Here is a 21,715-nt window from a genome sequence, read left to right on the forward strand (position 1 = left end):
TTTTGATTAATCAAATTTGGTATAGTAAAATCTGAGATTTTATTTTTAAGCCATATTGCCCAGCCCTAGTACCTACCGCTACTACCATCTAATGTAGAACAGATTACTGGATCAATGTGTGCTTCTGTGCTTGTTTGTCTCTCTTGTTGCGTCTCTGCTCTGTCTTCTGTAACCCCCAGTCGGTCGAGGCAGATGACCGTTCCTACTGAGCCCGGTTCTGCTGGAGGTTTTCCTTCCCGTTAATGGGGAGTTTTTCTCCCCACTGTCGCTTCATGCATGCTCAGTATGAGGGATTGCAGCAAAGCCATGTACAATGCAGACGACTCTCCCTGTGGCTCTACGCTTCCCCAGGAGTGAATGCTGCTTGTCGGGACTTTGATTCAATCAACTGGTTTCCTTATATAGGACATTTTTGACCAATCTGTATAATATGATTGAACTTGATTTTGTAAAGTGCCTTGAGATGACATGTTTCATGATTTGGCGCTATATAAATAAAATTGAATTAAATTTAATTGAATAGTAAATCCAAACATCATTATACCAGACAACAGAATACCTGGGTATTTGACTGCACTAAATAGTTACTGAAGAAGCCATTTTTGTTTGGCTTTGTCAGAGGAGGGACAGCAGTGTCTGCGTCTCGAGCTGGGCATTTCCTCCAAGACTGGCAGCCCCTCATCTGTCAATTATTGAAACCATTCCTCTCCCACAGAAGCACCTTTGTTCTTATTTTAGAGTCTGCATGGTGGAGCGCATTCCAGGGGATTCGGATCTACACGAAGGGGGTTTACTCTCCACGTGATCGACCAATCAAACCAAGAGACAATTTGGGATGCTCAAGGAATTGCCAACTACACGCCTGTATGTATAGGAAGTCTCGATCATTTATTACTAATCAGGCAGTTTTTAAACTACTATCTCCCTTATTTGACAACAGTGCAATATCATAAGATTGTAAAGTACAAAATATTTGAAAACAAGACATGATATGAAGCACAAGCAGCTTAATGTCCACAGCTCTTACCTCAATGTAGGTGTCAGTGAATTTCTTGTCGAATCCTCGCGTTGCTCCAAAGTCCAACAGTGCGACCTGAAATCACCCAAACCACCGTCAGCGAGAGAGAAGGGCTTCTTAAATGAGCGTTTCTCTTCCGGCGACACTCGGGTTTACTGACCTTATGAATTTGCGGGTCGTAGAAGAAGTTCGACCAGTTTGGATCCGTCTGCATGAATCTGAATTCGAACAACTCCCTCAGGCACAAAATCAGAATCTGCTCACAGATCTGAGGAGCGGAAACAAACCTGTTATTATTATAGAGTAGAAACATCCTTTACTGTCTCACAGTGGAGACATTCAGGTGCACCAGCGGCAAAGCCAATCACAAATGGAAAGCATGCAGATTTACTTCAGGCGAAGAAATGTAAAAATAAGAATATTAGAGCTGGTGCTAGACCCAACTGGCTCTGCACAAGTACTGCTTTGCTCATCAACCGTGTCAAAACCACATCATGATGTCATTATAAACGCATCGTTCCTTTATGGCCAGGTTGTCCTCCTGTGGGGGGTGACGTTTATTTATTACTGTTTTTTAACAGATGGTCTAACATCACCACCTTGGTGTATTAATGCGGTCTGAAGCAACCAGCGCAGCCTGAGAACGCCACACAATCCTAGTCAGCTGATGTGTCGCGCACGCCAGCAGCTGGAAAACGGAAGTTACACACAGTGTTTAGAGCGAGTGTAAATAACACAACTTAGAGATATTTAAAGACGGGCAGCGGTAAAGGGCCGAGTTAAAAATGGTGGTAGAGTGGTGCACTGACCTACTAAAACTCTGACAGGGGATTTCAAAATAAACTGTGGGAAGTTTGACTTCTGTTGTTCTGATGCTGATCAAACAGTTTATTGTTGTTTGTCCCGTTATTGGTTTTTTGTTTTATTTTCAATATGACCAATCATAAACCAAACTAAAAAACAAACTGAAACACAAAGGTGTGGTGCTGGGAAGCTCTACCACTAGTTAAGCACTGTAACCCCAAAGACTCCAGAGAAGCTCATACGAGGCAAATGGTAGCTCTGGAGGAGCTGCAGAGATCCACAGCTCAGGTGGAAAGAAGGCCCCAAGAAGTCCCGTTTGCCACGACCCATGTGGAAGAATGTCCTCTTCACAGATGAGACCAATTTGAACTTTGTGAAAAATGTTATGGGTGGAAAAAAAAGGTAACACTGTGCATCACAGGAAAATGTGGCTCTGTAAAATAAACACACCCCACACTTTTGATTTTAGTTTCAAAACCTTTTGGTCACATTTATCAAACTATTTTATGTTTCTTTATGTAAGTCCCTAATAAAATATGGAAGTTTGTGGTTATATGGCGACAAAATGTGGGAGAAAAAAAAAGGTTCAAGCAGGGCGGATTATGCCGCGGTGTTAAAGGGAGTATATCACAATGTTTGGACCGTCACCATTTACACTTCAACAGGGACTGTAATGCGGACCGCGGCTGTCAACCGCACCATAAACCATGCAGAGGTCAGCGTGCTCTGAGGCTCTGAGGCATACCTCGTTCCTGAGCTCCTGGGGAAGGTCCGTAGCCTTGTCCAGAGGGAAACCGGACACCAGCGTTGTGGTGAGGACACGCTCGTTGCTGAGCTCGTCTATCACGTCGGGCACATAGAAGAAGGGGTGATCCTTCAGCAGCTGCCTGCCACACAGAGAAGGGTAAAATAAAACACAAAGATCTGGCTTAGTTCCTGAAGGCTCTCGACTTTTAAAAAGGATTTTATCAGCATGGCTTGTGGACAACACTCAGAATGACTGAAGAGCACATTTTTAAAGCCGCGGAGCAACGCTGCTCTTCATCAGAAGGGCCGTTTCTGTGAAACAATCAAAGCACAGTCCGACACTAACTCAGCCGTGAGTTCTGGTTTTGTCGGCACCAACTCCCCAGGGAGGTTTCTCTCCGCTCGCAGCTAAATGCCTGAGTGTTAACTCTTGTCTGCTGACACTGAGCAGGTTCGCCGATGTGAAACTTGAGCGCATTCTGCATTTGTTCACTAAAGATTAGGGCTAGAGCAAAACGCAGACATTGGCACGTCAGACAGACAACCACCAGTGGCGCTTTTAAAATCTGAATTTGTATTCTTAAACTTTGATGAAATTACTAAAATTTGCCTCAGTTAAAATCCAACATAAATGAACTAAACGTGTTGGGAAATTAAGCGTTTAATACACTTAACCCCGCCCACGTCTGAGGGCTACAACCAGGGATACTGAAACAAATGAAGAGTAAAGAGAAGTCAACTTTCTACAGCGTTACTCTTCAAAAGTTTCAGTTCTTCAAACCTTTAGATGTTTTGGGTAGTTAAAAAAAAGTGAAAACGGGCAGAAACAGAGACTTCTCTGGCGCACAGTTTCTGTTTTGAAAACTTTTGTTTTCCAGGCTCACATCAGGCGTTGAAAATTGACATTTGAAATTTCAGTCCACGCAATGACTGACTGGGGGGGGGGGGGGGGTTCATTATGAGAATACTGGACGCATTAAAAGAGCCAAAACTTTGCCCTAACTCGATGTCATCAAGACAAATAAATGCCTGGGGCATTGCCGGCTAATTTTCCTTAGATAAAATGTTATTATCTAGACAACATATCAACAGAACCGTTTTAATTACTCAGTATCTCAAGATAACAAAACTATGAGTTTGTGTTGTTGTGCCAGTTCATACGTGACAAAAGCTGCATCAATTCGGGACGTAACGGACTGCGTTACCCACGATGCAATGTGGTCAAAATGGCCACCAACTCATGTGGTCAAAATGGCCACCAACTCCCATCACGCAACACGGCAAAATGGCCGCCGATCAAGATAAGGTTGCTATGGTGATGGCTATAAAAGCCGATCACACACGACAATCCATCTTCTTCCCTGGCTGTTAGCCAACCCGAGAAGACACACGCACAGCTGATTCCACGCCACGTGTTCGATTGCTCGCTGGACCGAGATTTTTCGACGCAACGGTTATTCCCTGCTTTTTATAACAGGAGGTCGACTTAAATAAGTACTTTTAAATTCCCTCTGATCAAAAGACTGAGAGACGCCGGATCTCCCACTGATCGAAGAGGACCCCGCTTTGTCTGGCCAACAAAGCGACTGTTGAACCCGGAGGAAGAAACGAAGCAGCTTTTTCCCCGTCCCGCTGCAGCCTGTGGACAAATGCGCTCGTCAAGACGCGTCCAGAAAGCCGCACACTCGGAGCGTTCCGGACCAGCCCCGAGGCACCTCAAAGTAACGGGGTCTCCCCTTTTATTTCTGTCTCACCAACAGGGTGTTTAGAAGTGCCTGGGCAGGCGGTAGAACTTTGTAGGTGTTGGTTAATGCTTTTATTCCACGACGAAGTTGGAATTATTTTGCTGAACATTTTCTTTGTATGTGCATGCATTTTACAATTGATTTGCTGTGTTGATTTGTGATCCATCAAGAACCCCGCCGTGGGTTACCGCTTTATTTCTTTTCATCTTTTTCCCTGCTTTCCCCCCCTCTCTCTTTTCGCGTCTTCTTATCAATTTAATCTTTTTGTCCGAGCTCAAGTCGCGGGCTTTGCTTTAAACTCCCAGTTAGCTGCGCCCCTCGAAGCGAGGCATTATCCCATCAGCGTAAGCGTGGTTACGTCATTAGGACCTCCCCTCATACGTCATCGTAGCAGCCATCTTGGGAGGGTGACGTGTATCTGAACTGTAGGTAGCTTAGCTGAACTAGCTTTTGGTAAGACATCAAAGCGTCCAGTGAGATTCCCGAAGCTGTTCTGTCTATCAATGCTGATACGTGAAATGCCGGTGTTTCGAGGGCGGTGTTAAACAACTTTGAGTTAAGTTAAGATCTGCTAACCGCTCATTTTAATCCATTGTTTATTTTTGTTTTGTTCTTTATTTCCACATATATATTTTGCATGTTTTAGTTTAGTAATGAGTAAGAATTCCAAAGTTGTTTGAATCAGAGAATTACTGTAACAGGGAATTGCTTTTGGCTCAATAAAACCAATTGTTTTGTGTTCAGTCCAATTCACAGTTACATGGTTATTCAGAAATCAGAGCTAACCTCCTTTGGAGTTAACATCTGACATTAATACAGAGACAATATCATTGGATGGTGATAAGGAATAAGGATTTAAACTCTAATTGCAGTTACATTGGGGTTCTCACAGCCTGCTGGATAAACCTGGTCGGTTAACAGTCCGACCTGATCATTTATTCCAGCATAAATGAGTTCATAACAGCAAATTAACTAATACATTAGTGGTATAAATACTTATAAGCTTATAGCTAACATCACCACCATTTGAACTATATTTGTTATAGCGGAATTTTGAGTTGAATGATTTATTATTTAAATTATAATACCAAATTATAATTAATAATAATAATAAGCATATTCAACCAGCTTATGGCATAACAGTGTTGTTGTGATAACAGCTTTGTCGTTCTATTTTTTTTATATTTCATTGTACCAAAAGAAAAATTACATGCTTGGTTTTTGCAGATTAAACATTTTCACATTATCTATAGAAAAAGAGAGAAACAGACCTCAAACTCATTCTGACACAGGGGTCTTATTATGAGATAAAGAGCTCTACTTTGTCTTTCCTGATGGTATTTCAATTATCTCCTTATGTCAAAATAACAAGAGCTTGGGGCAGAGATAATAAAATGTTGTTATTATGTCGTTAACTGGAGATCAGAGATCTTGAGTTTGTTTTGTCATACGTTTAATTATCTCATATCATGATCATATCTCAAACTTTGTCGTAGTGATTTATTATTTCCACGTTATATGTCAGTAATGCCTACAGCTATACGAGAACTCAACTGTGTTTGGACAGGATTATGGTCTTTCCACAGTCTGAAGATGATGACATCTGGAGTTTACTTATCTCAAGATAAGAGTTTAAGCTTTTTTTTAATTTCCTAGCTACCAAGCCCATCGTTTTGTGAATACTGATCTTGCCTCGATTAGTTCTGATCAGATCTATAATGACATTTTCTTTATCTCATCCTTTTCGAACTAAGGGATCAATGTGTGCTTCTGTGCTTTTTTGTCTCTCTTGTTGTGTCTCTGCTCTGTCTTCTCTAACCCCCAGTCGGTCGAGGCAGATGACCGTTCATACTGAGCCCTGTTCTGCTGGAGGTTTTTCCTTCCCGCTGTCGCTTCATGCTTGCTCAGTATGAGGGATTGCTGCAAAGCCATGGACAATGCAGACGACTCTCCCTGTGGCTCTACGCTTCTCCAGGAGTGAATGCTGCTTGTCGGGACTTGATGCAATCAACTGGTTCCCTTATATAGGAAATGTTTGACCAATCTGTATAATCTGACCCAATCTGTATAATATGCTTGAATTTGACTTTCTAAAGTGCCTTGAGATGACATGTTTCATGAATTGGCGCTATATAAATAAAATTTTATTTAATTATTTTTTTGTTAAGCTCTTGTCATAATATCATATCAAGATAAAAGGACCATGGGCTGGTTTTGCTGTGATAATTGTTTTATTGGGTCATCTCAAGAGAAGATTGTGGTTTTTAAAATACTGTATCAAGGCTGTAGCTGAAGCTTGTTTTGTTGAGATAATACTATGTCTCTTTTTTGTTACATTTCAACTGTTTGTATACTGTATATTTAAAATCTACTGTTTACTTCTAAATCTCTGCCGCACCTAAAACTGTAATTTAACTTCTACTGCAATTTACAAAAGCTGTACGAAACGAAATTTCGTTCTGTACGCACTTTGTGCATACCTAATGACAAATAAAGTTGTCTAAGTGTAAGTCTATTATGTTATTGTTGTATTGAGATACCAAGAACTAATTTTCTAGTAACTGTCTTATTATTTGTTCAACTAAACATAACAAGACCCCAAGCTTTTCTTCTGATGATTTATATTATCTCATTTAAAGATAACATCTGAAGTTTTCTTGCTGCAATGGTTCATCTTGAAATGAGAGATCTTAGGTTTGTTTTATTGTTATAATATCCACTGTCAAAGTAATACCTACATCTTATTTTGTGGTGATGTTGGTGTCATTCTCGTCTTAGGATGAGAAGACCTTGAGGTTATTTTATTTTGCTAATGATTTAAATTTTTCAGGATGACAAGAGCTCAAGCTTTTTTTTGTACTGATCATTTTCAGCTTCTCATTATTTCGAGATTCGAGATGTGGAGTTTTGCTGAGTGAAATTTAAAGACCTACTTACATGAAGATAATGTCCCATTCTTTTTAAGTGACAATGATGATTACCCAAATATTATCTCCAGGTAAAACTTTAACTTTGCACTGATAATGTTCTCATTGAATCTAGTTCTTCAGCTTGCCTTATCTTAGGAGCAGCTACCTGGAGCGTTTTGTTTCAAGGATAATTCAATTATGTTATCTTGAGAAAAGGCGATCCTGAGCTAATTGTTTTTGTGATCTTTCCTGTGATAACAGATAAAGATACATATATTTCCAGAAATAAGGACTAGGCAGGAAACAGCAGTCGTAAACTAAAAACACCCATCGTTGATCATTGTGCCTGCAATTCCCATCGATTATACTGGATTCAACTCGTGACCTGCTCTTCTTTTGCACAACTGTCCAAGAAAAACATGTTTGAGTTATTTATAATGTACAAATAAAGTAGATGAAATGTACTAAATAAAATGTAGGAGGTAATAATTTCTGATCTGGGTCTAAAGATGAAACAGAAATGCTTTGACTGTAATTTAATTGACTTCAAAATGATTGACTGACACACACTAATTTAACTGTGGCATAAGAATAAAAGTAAAGGACTTACTGAAATTTTCTGGCACAGTTTGCCTCCCTTATGTAATCACACTCCCAAGCCAGCTCACGACTCATGACCTCAATAAGATGTTCAGGAAACAAACCTGTGAAATGGGGGTGAAAAGGAGATGTGGTGTGGGGGGGGGGGGGTAACACATGACAAGGTGTTTTTGGTTAGCACATATGCATTATCAGGTGTGACTAACTTCACACAATACCAGCTGTTATCATACAGGTGATAAAGAACCCGCCAACAATGTTACCTTCAGGCAAGGCGTTGCTTAAGCTCAGCGCAGTCATGATGTTATTCACGTCACTCTTGATACTCTTGGCAATTCCAGGGTACTGGTGGGACATTCGGGCATCAGTTTGCAGAATTATGTCACAGTTTACTTGAATGCTTTATCCGTGTGCAAACACCACACTTACTTGAATCTTCATGGCCACCTCTCTGCCATCCTTCAGCCTCCCAAAGTGCACCTGACCGATGGAGGCAGCTGCAAACGGCTTCTCCTCAAAGGACTCCAGGCTGTCCCTCCAGTTCGGACCCAGATCATTTGTGATAGTTTTCTGGAGATAGATGAGGAGGGGGAAAAACAATCAATGATCTGTACAGGAGACATGTAACCAAAAAATGTTCCTGTGCTGTTATTCAAAATAATTGTACCATCATCTGTTTAGTGGGCATGAAGTCTGCGCTCTGTCGGACACGCTCAAAGATCTTAGCCAGCTGAGGGTTGAGAAAGGCATCGTCTGATTGAGAAAAATTAGAAAACAGGAAAATGTAAAGTTGATATTCTTTAAGGTGCTAGGGCTAAAATAACTGCCGTCCTGACGCTTGTGTATGTAATGTAATAAATGTGTTTGCTGATAACCCAAAATTCTGTTAACTACATACCTCAGAAGATAAAACCTTGTTCGTAAAAAAAAATGCTACATTTAGCTTTCTAAGTTTAGGCAAAGCTAACAGAAACATCACATATAGGTATTAGCTACATTTAGCTTTAGCTTTATGTAGCTAAAAGCTAAAGCTAAATACAGTATAGCTGTTATACTTGGTTTTTGTGTGAATTTATTAACTTCTCTATGAACTCAGACATGTATTTTGACCCCTTATCTCTGTACCTTTAAAATATCAAATTGATTATTTACTGTATACAATTAAAACTGACCTCTCCAGCTCAAGCTAACAGGAATGTTAAATATAGCTTTATATAGCTAATGTAGCTTCTCCATTGGAGTTAAGTTTTCTAATTAGTAAAAAAGCAAAAAACAAAGAAACAGTATGATCCTTCTAAAACTATGAGAGCGTTTTTCCTCGAGTCCTGTGGTATTTTGACCAGCAGTCACAAACATTTCATTAGGTCATCAAGAAAAACATGTCTTCTTCAGGGTTAGTTGAGCAGATGAGCATAAACTAATAACCTGTACCCTATAGCTGCTGAGTTACTAATCAACAAATTGTTTGAATATAAAGTAAGTGAAGCAGTTTGGGCACATTTTTGCTAAATCCTAAGAATCAGTGTGACCTGCTGTAAGCCTCTGAGCTGAAACAGAAAAGCTAAGGTCAGCTTAACAGACACGCTCCGTAGCCTCAGTGGTGCAGATGGTTACACGGCAGCATACTTCAAAATCCACAAAACAAGTCAAGACAGACTTCCAGACAAATGCAGAATGAGTTGACTAAATTACAATTTTGCAAATCAAAAATAAATATCCGTGTTAACCATGTGTTTTTATTGCATTTTAGCTTCTGCAGTTTCTCTCTGCATTTTTAAACTAACAAAATTAACTCTGACAGTCACTATTTCTAGTTCTAACTCTGTTATAGTCAGAAAACAAGCTGAGACCTGAAAATAAGAAAGTGGAGGATTCAGGTACCAACTTCAGAAGACAGGCTGCTGAATGTCCATGTGGGCTTTTGAGCGGCTGTAGGGGCTTTATCTTCCAGACGTCAGGGGATTTATGTTACAGACAACAAACGCTTCAGTCATTGAGCTCACATTTAACAGCGGCACGGTTAGGGGACAGGAGCAAAAACAGCACAGTAACGTAAGCATGCTCCATCAAGCCCCAGAGTCAGTTTAAACTGCTGCCTACAATAACTAACAACTCAACCAGAAAGCAGTTTGTTCAGCCGGCCCGGGGGTATTTTCAGTGCTGACGAATGAATCCTGCTGGTTGGTAAAAGAAACTAAATCTGAGACAGACATTACCCGAAGCTTATATCTTTTTTAATATCACACACACAAGGTTCCTCAAGGTTCTATCTTGGGGATCCTCCTATTTTAATATCTACATGCTCCCACTGGCTGATTATAACAAAGAACAACATAAGTAGCCATAGTTATGTAGACCACACACAGCTCCACATCACAGTGTCACCAGGTGACCATGAACCCATTCAGCGATTGAGTAGATGCAGGGAATAAATCAATGCCTGGGTGTACCACTATTTTCCCAAGTTCAATAAAAACAAAAACAAAGTCATTAATTTGGAACAAAGGAGGCGCGATCAAGAGTTAACACATAGCTTCAGTAATTACAGCTACAATTACTGATCAGGCTCAAAATCTGGGTGTAGTGATGGACTCAGACCTTCCTTCAGAGGCACATGAGGACAGTTAAAGTTGGCCTACTACCACCTGAAGAACATGTCCAGGATTAAAGGACTAATGTCCCAGCAGGAAATTTAAAAACTATTCCCTGCAGTTATCTTTAGTGAAACTGCAACCGTGTCCTTATAGGACTGCCTAAAAAGTTAATCAGACAGCTGCAGCTGATCCAGAACGCTGCTGCCAGCGTCCTCACTAACACTAAGAAAGTAGAGCACATCACCCCAGTTCTAAAGTCCTTACACTGGATCTGAGAGAATAGATTTTAAAATACTTATATTTACTTAGAATACTTCGATTTTAAAATACCTAAGACTGTTAGTCTATAATCCCTGGACGGCTATTGGCTTAGCATCTAAATATGTTAATGATTTTGTATCATCGTATTTAGGTCTACTCTGCATACCCAGAACCAGAACCAAACATGGAGAAGCAGCATTTTGTTTTTATGCTCCACTAATCTGGAACAAAATCCCAGAAACGGCAAAAATGCTGAAACCCTGAGTTCCTTTAAAACAAGGTACAAAACCCATTTGCCTAACTTTCCTTTACTATGCCACTGCAGTGCATTTTTGTTTTCAACATGAAACGCTCTTTGAATTGTCTTGCCTTTATTTACACACATCCCACTATGGCTTCATGTGGTGCAGCAGCCTGACTCACCTCAGACACACACCAATTCAAACAGCATCACTAAAAAAACATTCTGAGTTTTACAGAAAAAGTCATTGAGAGGAAGGGAACTATTTAATCTCACCTTGAATGCTGAGCATTTGGCCGAGTTTTAAAGCCGCTCCTCGAACTTTGCAAAGTGTCCGAACAATTCTTTCAGCGTTCGCTTCAGAGAGGAAGGGATTGGAGTCCAGGACGGCCTTTTTATTCCCTTTGCAAAAAAAAAACAAAAACTGATCATTCACAAATACTGGTCAGAAAAATTACCATGTTTTCAGAACATAGTAGTTAGTTTGCCTTTTTAACCCCTTGATAATGCATCAAAGAACATCCTTTGTTCATACGCACAATCCATAAATCCACCATCATCAGGCCTCTAAGCAACAAACTACACAGCGGTTCACTTCTTGTTACCTTGTTGTTTCAGTTTTAAACTCTTCTTAGCCATATCTGCGATGGCTCCGATGCCGAGTCCGACTGCCAGACCTGCAGAAAGAAATCAGAGCAAACAAAGATGATGCTCCCTGGGAGTGGACCGTCATGATTAGCAGCCTGGAAATTCTAAGGTCCGCATTTTGTGTTTGATGAGCGCAGCAACAAACGGGGAGATGATAACAGCCATCAGCAGCAGAAGATGGATCTCATTACTGGAAGTAACACTCAGAGGCTTTCCCAGACCAGGGGTAGACTGGGGCCAGGAGAAGGCGGAGAAACAACTTATACCAGTGTAAGAGAGCTGCACTCTGACAGCGTGTTTTTAAATTAGCGTGCTCCTCGGCACGTCCCGGAAACTTTTTCTCAGCTACTGATACTCTGAACTTCCATTCTTGTGAGGGAACGAGTCAGCGCATGTGGAAAACTGCTGACTACGACCATGAGCTCACCCCTCTCTTGACCAAACCTTTAAAACGCAACTTTGCTCTGTGCCACACAATGACAAGCACACCCAAATTAAACCAAACCAAAGACTTTCTGAGAGCTGCAGCGTTGATTTTTTTTATTTTTCATTGCATAACTCGTATGTTACTCTCCCAGGATCCTTTGCAGCTACGGAGGAAGCGCCAGCGCTGCTAAACTCGTTTGCACAACCTACTTTTCTGCTAAAATAGTTGCGTTACACAATGAAATGTCAGCGTCTCGAAGGATTATTATTACAATGATCCTGATCTCCTAAACAATAAAAAAATGTTTCTGCATCACTGACCTTATTTAAGGAAAGGCGGACACAAATAAAGCACAGCTGGAGCATTTCTTTTAATCAAATCCCTACATTCTGGTGTTTAGGAATCATTTTCAGGTTCAAAACAGCGATTAAACAACCATCCAACACTTTGAAACTTAGACAGGGATCCAAACCTTTTTTTTTTCTGCCTGCATGCTCTGTGTCTCGTTCTCAGCAGCCTGCAGCTGCCTGGTGGTCTTACACCGGCTGCACAGCACATTCATGGGAACAACTGTGCACCAGATACTGATGAGGGCAGGAGAGTGGGACACTTTCAAGCCCTACAGTCCATTAACCATTGTTTCACTGTTTAGCAGTCGGTTGTATTTCCATGCATGTCCGCTCGCTTCAATGCCTTCTTACACATTTAACACATATATGTAGATAACCACTGAAATCCTTGTCTTCAAGCTTAACCTTGTTAAATGTAGTTTCTATACTTTTCTATGACAAAGGAGACAGTAGTGGATAGCTTCTTGGAAAACGAGAAGTTGGAGAGGGACCAGATGTTTAGTCAAACTGGCTAAAAGATTCAGAGATGATCACCAAAATCAAAGAGCTACATTATCCAGGAAATACGCATGTTGTTACACAGTTGGTAAAGCTAGGTAAGTTAATTGTGTTTGTTGCTAACATCAGCCAGCTGCTAAAGATGGTTTAAAAAACAGCCATAACCAAATTATTCTTGTTTTTTTTTTAAAAAACGAATTTGCATGGATTGCTTTCATACATAAAGTGTAACAACACCTCAGTCTCTAATATATATATATATATATATATATATATATATATATATATATATATATATATATATATATATATATATATATATATATATATATATAAAAACTAAAGGCAGGTCAAAGATTTATGAAAGCAAAGATGTTGGAATAGAGATGCACCAATCCAGTTTTTTACCGATCCGGTATACCTGGGCTGAGCATATCGACCGACACCGAGCCGATACTACTGTCGAACTAATGAACCTTTTACCTTATTGCCATGTTTGTGGTGTTGAATGTACTAACTTTATCACCACCCCTCATAATTTTCCTGTTGCACATATTGCATGTTGCAGTCGGACTTGCTGGCATGTCAAGTTTAATGTGCTTCCAAATAGCAGCCTTGGCTTGGTCCAGCACTTGCTCCATATTGCTCTGAGTTTGCTCATCATTGGCTGCTCTGCGTGAGGACGTAACCTGCGTCGCAAACATAGAAATGAAGTGACTAGCTCGCTGTAACTGTATTTCTATGTATGATATTAATAAATAAAAAAGAATGCCTGGATTGGCGTCATTCATCTGATATCCGATCCAGCTAATTAGTCAATATCGGAGCCGATATCCAATCCGGGTATCGGATCGGTGCATCTCTATACTCCAAATCAGTACCAAATCTTTGATCAGTGCAGCTGTTTAAAAAAACGGTATAAAAAAATATCCTAAAAACACTTACTGCCAAAATTAACCAGCCTTCCTATCCGCGTGACGGGCACTTTCCTCTCCCGGGCACTTTCACTCAGCTAAATAAAGAAAGAAAGATAAGAAGATAAAAACATTTTTAAATTTTTACAGCCTCTGACAATCATATTAGAAAGGTCCAAACCCAACACTGTTTCTTTGTGCGTTTATTTCCAGAGACACGGTACGTACCACTTGTTTATACTGCTTTGCTTCAGTTTTCCTGACGCTTCTTGCTTTGTCCATGTCCTCCGCCGTCAGCCGCCCCACTGTGTCCTGGTTCAACAGGCGCGTGTGTCCAGAGTACAGCTCGCCTGACCACTTCCTGTGGTACCTCGCGTGTTTGGCATCGGATCTGCTGCTGCTGCTGCACGTCCCGTGACCGTCATTCACCCTTCTGGCCAAGCAGGTGCTGAAGTAGGCGCCCACGGATGAATATCTGTAAAACTGCATGGCTCTGTGGACGCCACTTTCCACCTGCTTGTTGAAAGGCTGCTGGACAAAACAAGAAAGATAGAAAAAAAGAAGATAGAAAAAAAGATAGATCGATTATCTGAGGAGAGAGGGAGCTGCAGGATAGGACGACACCCAGGTAATCATTCAATCAGGAGTTTAGCCAGGTATAAAAGAAAGAGAAGCAAAGCTGTACTCATTGTAGCTCTTAAAAAAAAACAGCCATTGTGCTCACTAGGTCCCAAATTTGTCATTGGGTTGAATGTTTGATCAGATATTAATAGGATCTGCTTAACACCAGCCAATGGTCATGTTATACTTTTTTTGGTGTATGTACCAGGAAACTGGTATTTTTACTCAAGGTTATCATTAGGATCGCATAGCGGGCGAAGCGAAACCAAAGTGATTGTTTTAGCTCATAGCATCCACAGTAGAACAAACCACATAAAGTTCTTTTGGCAAAGTCTGAAGACACGAGGACTGAAAAAAACATGGGGACCAAAACTAAGCAAAGTTCACTGCAGAGCAGCGGTTTAGTGCTGTTGCTTTGCAGCACGGTGACCCTGGGTTCAAATCTCAGACGAGCTGGGGGCGTTTTGTGGGGCGTTTGCAGCTACGCGTGCATGTGCGGGCTTTCTCCAGGCACGTTTTAGGTTAACTGGAAATTAGAGATTGCCTTTATGTGTGGGCATGGTTGCATGTTAGTCTTGTGACAAAGCGGTGACCTGTCCAGCTAGTTGGAGTTAAAATGTAACACTTTAGGAATCCAGCACACCTGTTTGTTCATGTGTCAAAATTAAAGCGGAAAACAAGCAATAAACCAGGCAGACCCATCATACTGTGGGTCTGCTTTGCTCCTTCTCTGGAACCGAATACATAAAATTAAGTAATTATGAAATATCAACTCGCATAAGACTTGAGAGAAAAAAATAAAAAATTCTCCGTTAGTTAATAACATGAAGCATAAACCCGACAGTATAAATGAATAAACAGAGGATTTCTCTACTGAAGACCAAAGAAGTTATTCAGCATTAACTGCACTTGGAGCTTAAGAAAAAAAATTAGAAGTTGATTTTAGAATAACTATAGTGATAATTATAGTAAAATGATATTATAGTAAACCATCAATGATATTTTTCAGTTCAAAAATGTTCTATTTTAATGCATTTTTCTTACTTATTTATAATGCTTGCAAAATATATAAGAACTTTCCAGTGGTAAATTACCTTACATTAGCAGGAAAATGTGTAAATATTTTTTATTCTGTCATTTTAATTTGTGCCACAACAAAAAAACCTGAAGTGAAACTCATCTAGCTACACGGAAGAGGGTTCTGATCATCTCTACTATGTGAGCCCCCAGATCAAAAGTTACTTAAATAGTGTACTGATAACTAGGGCAGAACGATTTTGGAAAATAATCTAATTGTGATTTTTTTATCTTAATATTGCGATGACGATTAAATGTGATTATTTTTTATTTCAACTGTTATTGCAATATGATTCTGACTTTTCTCTGCATTAACCACAAGCAACAAAAATGGCCTCTAGATAAAGATTTTCGTAAACAAGAACTTAATGTTTTTATTAATCACAGTATTAATTCAAGAGAACATCTTTTAATTGATCTGGACATCAATCCTTATAGAACATAAAGTGCATCCAACAATCAAGTCTATGTATTAAACTAATTGACCTGTACTTAATGCTATGTATGATTATATAAACTCAAAAACAAGTAATAAAATTAGATTATCTCACTGCTGCAACTGTCTTCCGTTCCATGTGGAGGAAAAACCCGCTTTAAAACATTACTGACACCTAAAGGACGCGTCTAAACCATTAATTGTTACTTAGCCAAAAATTGCAGACCTCTGCGATTTGGAAATTGTTTTTTTTTTAAATTGCAATTATATTGCAAATGCGATTAATTGTGCGGCCCTAATGATAACCAGGAAATAATCCCAAACTGGTTCTGTTTGCTGTCTTTAATTCCTCTGAACGGACAGATGCATGTTTATGTGTGCTTTACAGAGGGAAGTTCTGGTCAGTTCAAGCCCAAAAAAAAAAAAAAAATAATAATAGTACGACTTCAGGGAACACTGTTAAATGAAATCAAAATCAAAATCAGTTTCTGAGGCTCCCGGAGAATGCACATCCGGGTGAAAGGGGCCATACAATAAATTTTCACCCCGGGCCCCTCCATCAGGTTCGCCGAGTGGCCGACTACAACAACCACTACAGAGAATCCGGAACAATGGTGGCTTTTCAGCGTCAATCAAGGCATCTCTGCAGCCTTACATGCAGCTGTATGTAAAATATAAACATAAGAGCTGCTTAAAGAAAACCCCTAACAGCCCTCTGACGTCGTGATGAGCGATGCACCCGTCAGGCTTCTCCCAGCTGATAACGACTTTCTGTTATCTGTGTGGTCTGAGCTGCAGATCGCAGCGCGTGAAGGAGAGCAACCGTGCCACGAGTTCTTGGACACGGTTGGTAGGTTTGAATCCAACAGAAAACGAAGTGAGACGCAGTTGTGCATGCGTCAAAACATGTCTGTAACAGTTTGTTTTGTTTGTTTTTGCTCAAAGTACATCCTGTTCAGAAATGCATTCATTGACTGAACACGGTGGCAGCATTGAGTTTCAAAGCATTTAATGAACTGTAGGTAAAAAAATAATCTGCTTTTTTTCAGTATCTGACTTGCGGATGATTGACCAGAGCTGATAAAGTGAAAAGTTGACCTTACAGTGCCGGTAAGATTTGGAAAACCTTATTTCCCAGCTTACAAAAAAAAAAAAAAAGTACACAATGTTATAATCCATTAATTAAAACGTATATATAGTCTTCCTCAAACAAAATCAAGCTCATGTGTTCTTCTGTGGACGACATGAGGAAGAATCTGTGTGTGTGCGTGCAGCTGCATCATGGGGCAAATTACGGCTCATTTGCCCACCCTTGGTGATCTGATGATGGGATGGATGCTTACCAGCCTGTGGGTGTTGAGGCTGGGCAGGCTGCCTGCCGGGGCTCTGCTCGCCGCCTGCTTTATCCAGCTCAGACCCCTCAGAACCACCGCGTCCCCCGTCATGATGAGACCCTGTGGAGACCCTGCACAGACAAAAACAAGCGTCTGATCTAAAACACGCGGGTTCGTGTGTTTATGCGCGGCCATCCCTGCAAGATAAATGGGCTACAGTACGAGCACGAGCTAAACAATGTAAACAGAGAGGGGCTGCAAGGAGAGCAGAAGGCAAAACAACGAAAAGCCCGGAACACGAACCGGAGACAATGGAGGTGGAGAGTCAATCTGACAGTAGGGGTTCAAACAAAAGACCCACAACTTGCACTCACCACCAGGCAGGAGCCTTCCTAAACACGTCGTCTCCGCTCAGAGAGCATGCAGAGCAGCGAGCATTGTGCAACTGCAGTGGCACGAGTCTCCTCTCTCACCTTTGGGTTTGACTTGACAAATCCTTACAGAGGGGGAAAAAAAACTCAACTCCTGCAAGACGGCGCGGCGGGAGACCCTCTGCGGGACATGGGAGTGGGGTTTCCCCGGCGGAGCCCAAAGTTCTGCAGCGGTACCTCCGAGTATCAAGCAGCCACCCTGGTCTCTGTGTGCTCTCTGAAGCTGTCAGCAGCCCGCTGCGCCTCCTCTGCTCCTGCCTGCTGCTGCTGTGTGCCCGCTGACGTGTCCGCTAGGGGCGGATCGCGAGCTGCACGCACGAGGCGTTCACGAGCTTCCCGCCCATTTTCTTCTCCCCCCTACTTCTCAAGTGTCACGTGCTCGCGGGAGTGTCGTTTTTCTTTTCTTTTTTTTTTTCACGCGACGGGAACAAGCAGATAATACAGTAGGTCTACAGTACAGTGCAGTTCGAGTTCAGCGAGACAAATAAACGTCATTTGCTGCAATAGTATTTCATTTTCACAGCGTCGAGGACATTTTATCACAGATTCTGAAACATCAGTTGCGTTATGTTCAAGAGGCTTCACATATTAGAGCCAGAGTTTGCCTTTAACCTCCCAGGCCATCATGGATGCTGCTGAAGCAAATGCTGACAATAGCTGATTAAGATCTGTCCACGTGGTTCGCATTTTCCACTTAGATATACCCCAGATGTCTAAGTGAAATGTTCTGCCTCGGTTCCAACGCCCTTACACTGGCTCCCTGTGTCTCACAGGGACTTTAAAATACTCCTGTTAGTCTATAAATCACTGAATGGCCTATAGCACCAAAATACATCACAGACTTGTCCGTGTAACTGCCCAGATCACTCAGGTCTTCTGGTTCAAGTCCACTCTACATACCCAGAACCAGAACCAAACATGGAAAAGCAGCTGGTAAAAGTGCTGAAACCCTGAGTTCTTTTAAATCAAGGTTAAAAACCTATTTGTTTAGACCACATCTGACTGATCTATTTAAACTGTTACCTGAAACATCATTACTTTAAGTTTGTAGTCCAACTTTTCTTTACTTGCCACTGCAGTCTACTTTTCTCTGTGTTTTTCTTTTCTTATGTCCTATTCATGTACAGCACTTTGAATTGTCTTGTCACTGAAATGTGCAATACAAATAAACTCGTGCCACCTTAAAAAGTCATATAATTTGCCAATACAGTGGCACTGCATGGCGTCTGAAATAAAACTTCTTTAGCCTACCTAAACAACTTTCTGACCTGCAGTACCCTTTTGAGTTGACTGGAATGATGTTAGTGTTATGCAGTTCTGTCAGAAATATTTCTGGAACTCAAAGATCATCTTAATGGAACGCATTTACCAGACTAAGCTTCTTTTATTATTATTATTAAATCTGCCCATAGTTGTGTCAGGCAGGGTTCGATGAGAACCCTGCCTGAAATCCGCGTGGTGTTCTCACTTGAACAAGTAAATAGAATTTCACAACTCAAACTCAAAACATCTCTGATCAGAAGCCTTACATGCATCAGAAACACGCGCATGTGGAAGACAATTTGGGTGGAGATATTTAATCTTGATTAAATAATGATTTACAATCAAATAACTAAGCAAAAGGTGTACAATTGACCACATAATGTTGTTTAATAGGCGAAAAACTGTATCTTAAAGTGAAATTGCCTTGCATAACTTATATTGGACAAAGTTATTATTTTTTTTTGTAATTTTTCTTGATTTAATCACCATATAGGCTCCAGCTCCAGACAAATGTACAGCCACCCCTCCAATTCATTTGCGTTTTCTGGATTTATTCGAACCAATTTCGCAATAACCTTTAATTAAAGAAAGGAGTTGAGTGCTTTGATTAACCAAGAAAGATGACACAGTTGCACTCTTTTTTTAAAGGTGGGTCTATTTAATGACAAATTCAAAGGGATATTCAAAGATCAAATAATGTCACAGAACCCTTAAAAGAGCTCGAACAAACTCAAACAAAGTTTATCTTTAACAGTAACATGACTGTAAACTGACTGGTTAACAAGGGGAAAAAAAACTGACCTACCCAACAAGAGACAAGAGGAGAATTTAAATACTGGCTGATCCAGTTTGGCACAAAAGGGGAACAAAGTTTTTAGAAAGTACTTAACAAAATAAACCAAATAGTGCTGACAGCTAGCTTACAATTAATCACAGTTAACAATAGGCAAACATGACTTTATGTAAATGAACAACTCGTAGATCTAAGACAGTAAACAACATTTAGATTAACTGGTCATTATGTCTTCCCCTCGATGGAACTGCACTTGGTATAACCCCAATCAGTGCTTCATGTCTGCACATTAGGGCACATCTTGCGTCGGCCATCCTTACGAGTTCGGAGGAACCCCTCAGCACCAGTAAAATAAAAAAAGACGTACAAAGAAAACCATTTACCAAACTCAAACAGACAAAAGCTAACTAATTATATGTCACAAATATATGTAATGTATACCAATAGTTTCAAATAAACATGTAAGATGTAAAAGAAGGTTGTGTCATGTTTGTGCAAATGGACCAAAATAACCACATTGTACAATGTGTTGGTGCAAACATTAAATTGGTAATCCCTTACAATTACCTTTCAGATAATTGTAAGTGCCCTTCAGAGACCATGTTAAAAGATGAAGGGAAAAACAAAAACAGCATAAGCTAAGGCTTTTTATTTAAAAGTAGCCATCTTAACCTCAACTCTTAAAAATGCAAATTGTTTGCATTGAATTATTGCATAAATTGAAGCTAAAATGTAACTTTAACCAATTAATGGCCCTCCAGTCAAAGTGTGCGTGCTGAATAATTTATTTGTCAGGGGAGCTTTTACTGTTTTCTGTCTTTCTTCCCTTTAAACCATGTTTTTAGTCAGTTCAGCATATTTCTGGATCCAGACGCATACGGCAGGCCTGAATAAAGTCCATTACAGTGGGCTAATCTACTGCAGATATGGTCAAGCAGCAGCCTCGTCAGATTGCACGTCAGCGGTGACTCAGCTCAATCTCATCAAGCTCCCTTAACGTAAACACTAAGCACCCCAACAATCACAAGGAGGAACATCAGCAGATCAACATACCGATTTCCTATACCTCCAACCCAGTTTCCCCAACAGGTTGCAGTTTAAACCTGACATTTGTCAGACAAACAGAATGTAATGAGCCTGGCGTCAGACCATTGATTCATCCATCCAGCACGCCTGCCTGTTCCTTCTCTGGACACAGAGCGTTCTTCTATCCTTAGACTATGATATAATGGCACAATAGTGAACATGACATGTAGGACCTTGCAGGTCAAGTCACCCACAACGGTTTCCTAGATATTTTGAGTATAACAGACTTCCAACTAGCCCATGCGTGTTCAGAGGTGGTCCTTCCTGTTTCAGCCGTACCTTGCCAAACCACTTTCTGATTGCATTGTAGGAGCGGGGCTTAGTGGTACTAATCTGTGTTGGGTCCAACTTGTCCATCTGCAGTTTTGTTTTCAAGCAAAATATACAAAGGAGGCCCGGACGTGTTGTGTAAATGAAATCCCACTCCAAGTGAGAAAAGGAAAGCATTTCATTTTCAAAACGATAGCAACATTTTCTCACAGATCACAGCTATTAAAGAAAGACGTTTCAGTTCAAGCCACTGGTAATTCACTGACATTGGAATTTTATTATTTCACATATATTTAACCACAACCCACTCTTAAAATTAGGAATTATGGTAGATTCATCAAGTGCAGAGAAAATTATGGATTATTGCTCATTTTTTGTTTAACTTTGAATTTTTTTCTCTTAACAGTGAGCTGTGGATATTTTACCTTAACGCCCTTTGCACTGCGAATGGTGGCAAGACAAACCTTTCTCATAGCTTCAGTCTCTTTTATTTGAATTATTTGAATTACATGTTTTCTCGTCTTTCCCATCCTGAAGAGTGGTCAAAGGAAACAACAAAATTTACATTCACTGACTCGTTCACATAAAATCAGTAAGCTACTTATAAGCATAGCCTCATTTTCTAGTGACGGTCTGTATGCGGCGATG

General features: G+C 40.5%; 1 protein-coding gene across 3 annotated transcripts in view; it reads right to left on the bottom strand.

Annotated features, from left to right (window-relative positions):
- The window catches only part of coq8ab (coenzyme Q8A, genome duplicate b), a 31,074-nt gene extending 13,147 nt beyond the window's left edge, over nucleotides 1-17,927 (bottom strand). The window contains exons 1-13 of one of the 3 annotated variants that reach the window (XM_036150401.1): nucleotides 17,599-17,927; nucleotides 17,234-17,344; nucleotides 13,985-14,284; nucleotides 13,788-13,854; nucleotides 11,525-11,596; nucleotides 11,196-11,321; nucleotides 8,491-8,576; nucleotides 8,253-8,393; nucleotides 8,087-8,168; nucleotides 7,834-7,927; nucleotides 2,568-2,709; nucleotides 1,179-1,286; nucleotides 1,028-1,093 (exon numbers count right to left, since the gene is read on the bottom strand). In XM_036150401.1, coding sequence (XP_036006294.1) covers nucleotides 1,028-1,093; nucleotides 1,179-1,286; nucleotides 2,568-2,709; nucleotides 7,834-7,927; nucleotides 8,087-8,168; nucleotides 8,253-8,393; nucleotides 8,491-8,576; nucleotides 11,196-11,321; nucleotides 11,525-11,596; nucleotides 13,788-13,854; nucleotides 13,985-14,284; nucleotides 17,234-17,335 — 1,386 coding nt within the window. In that variant the 5' untranslated portion in view covers nucleotides 17,336-17,344; nucleotides 17,599-17,927. Of the gene's footprint in view, nucleotides 1-1,027; nucleotides 1,094-1,178; nucleotides 1,287-2,567; nucleotides 2,710-7,833; nucleotides 7,928-8,086; nucleotides 8,169-8,252; nucleotides 8,394-8,490; nucleotides 8,577-11,195; nucleotides 11,322-11,524; nucleotides 11,597-13,787; nucleotides 13,855-13,984; nucleotides 14,288-17,233; nucleotides 17,356-17,598 lie in introns of those variants that run through there. The other 2 variants (XM_036150399.1, XM_036150400.1) reach the window with 2 other exon arrangements.
- Between the last annotated feature and the right edge of the window lie 3,788 nt (nucleotides 17,928-21,715).

The sequence above is a fragment of the Fundulus heteroclitus genome, chromosome 19, assembly GCF_011125445.2.
Source record: "Fundulus heteroclitus isolate FHET01 chromosome 19, MU-UCD_Fhet_4.1, whole genome shotgun sequence".
Classification (NCBI taxonomy): Eukaryota; Metazoa; Chordata; class Actinopteri; order Cyprinodontiformes; family Fundulidae; genus Fundulus; species Fundulus heteroclitus.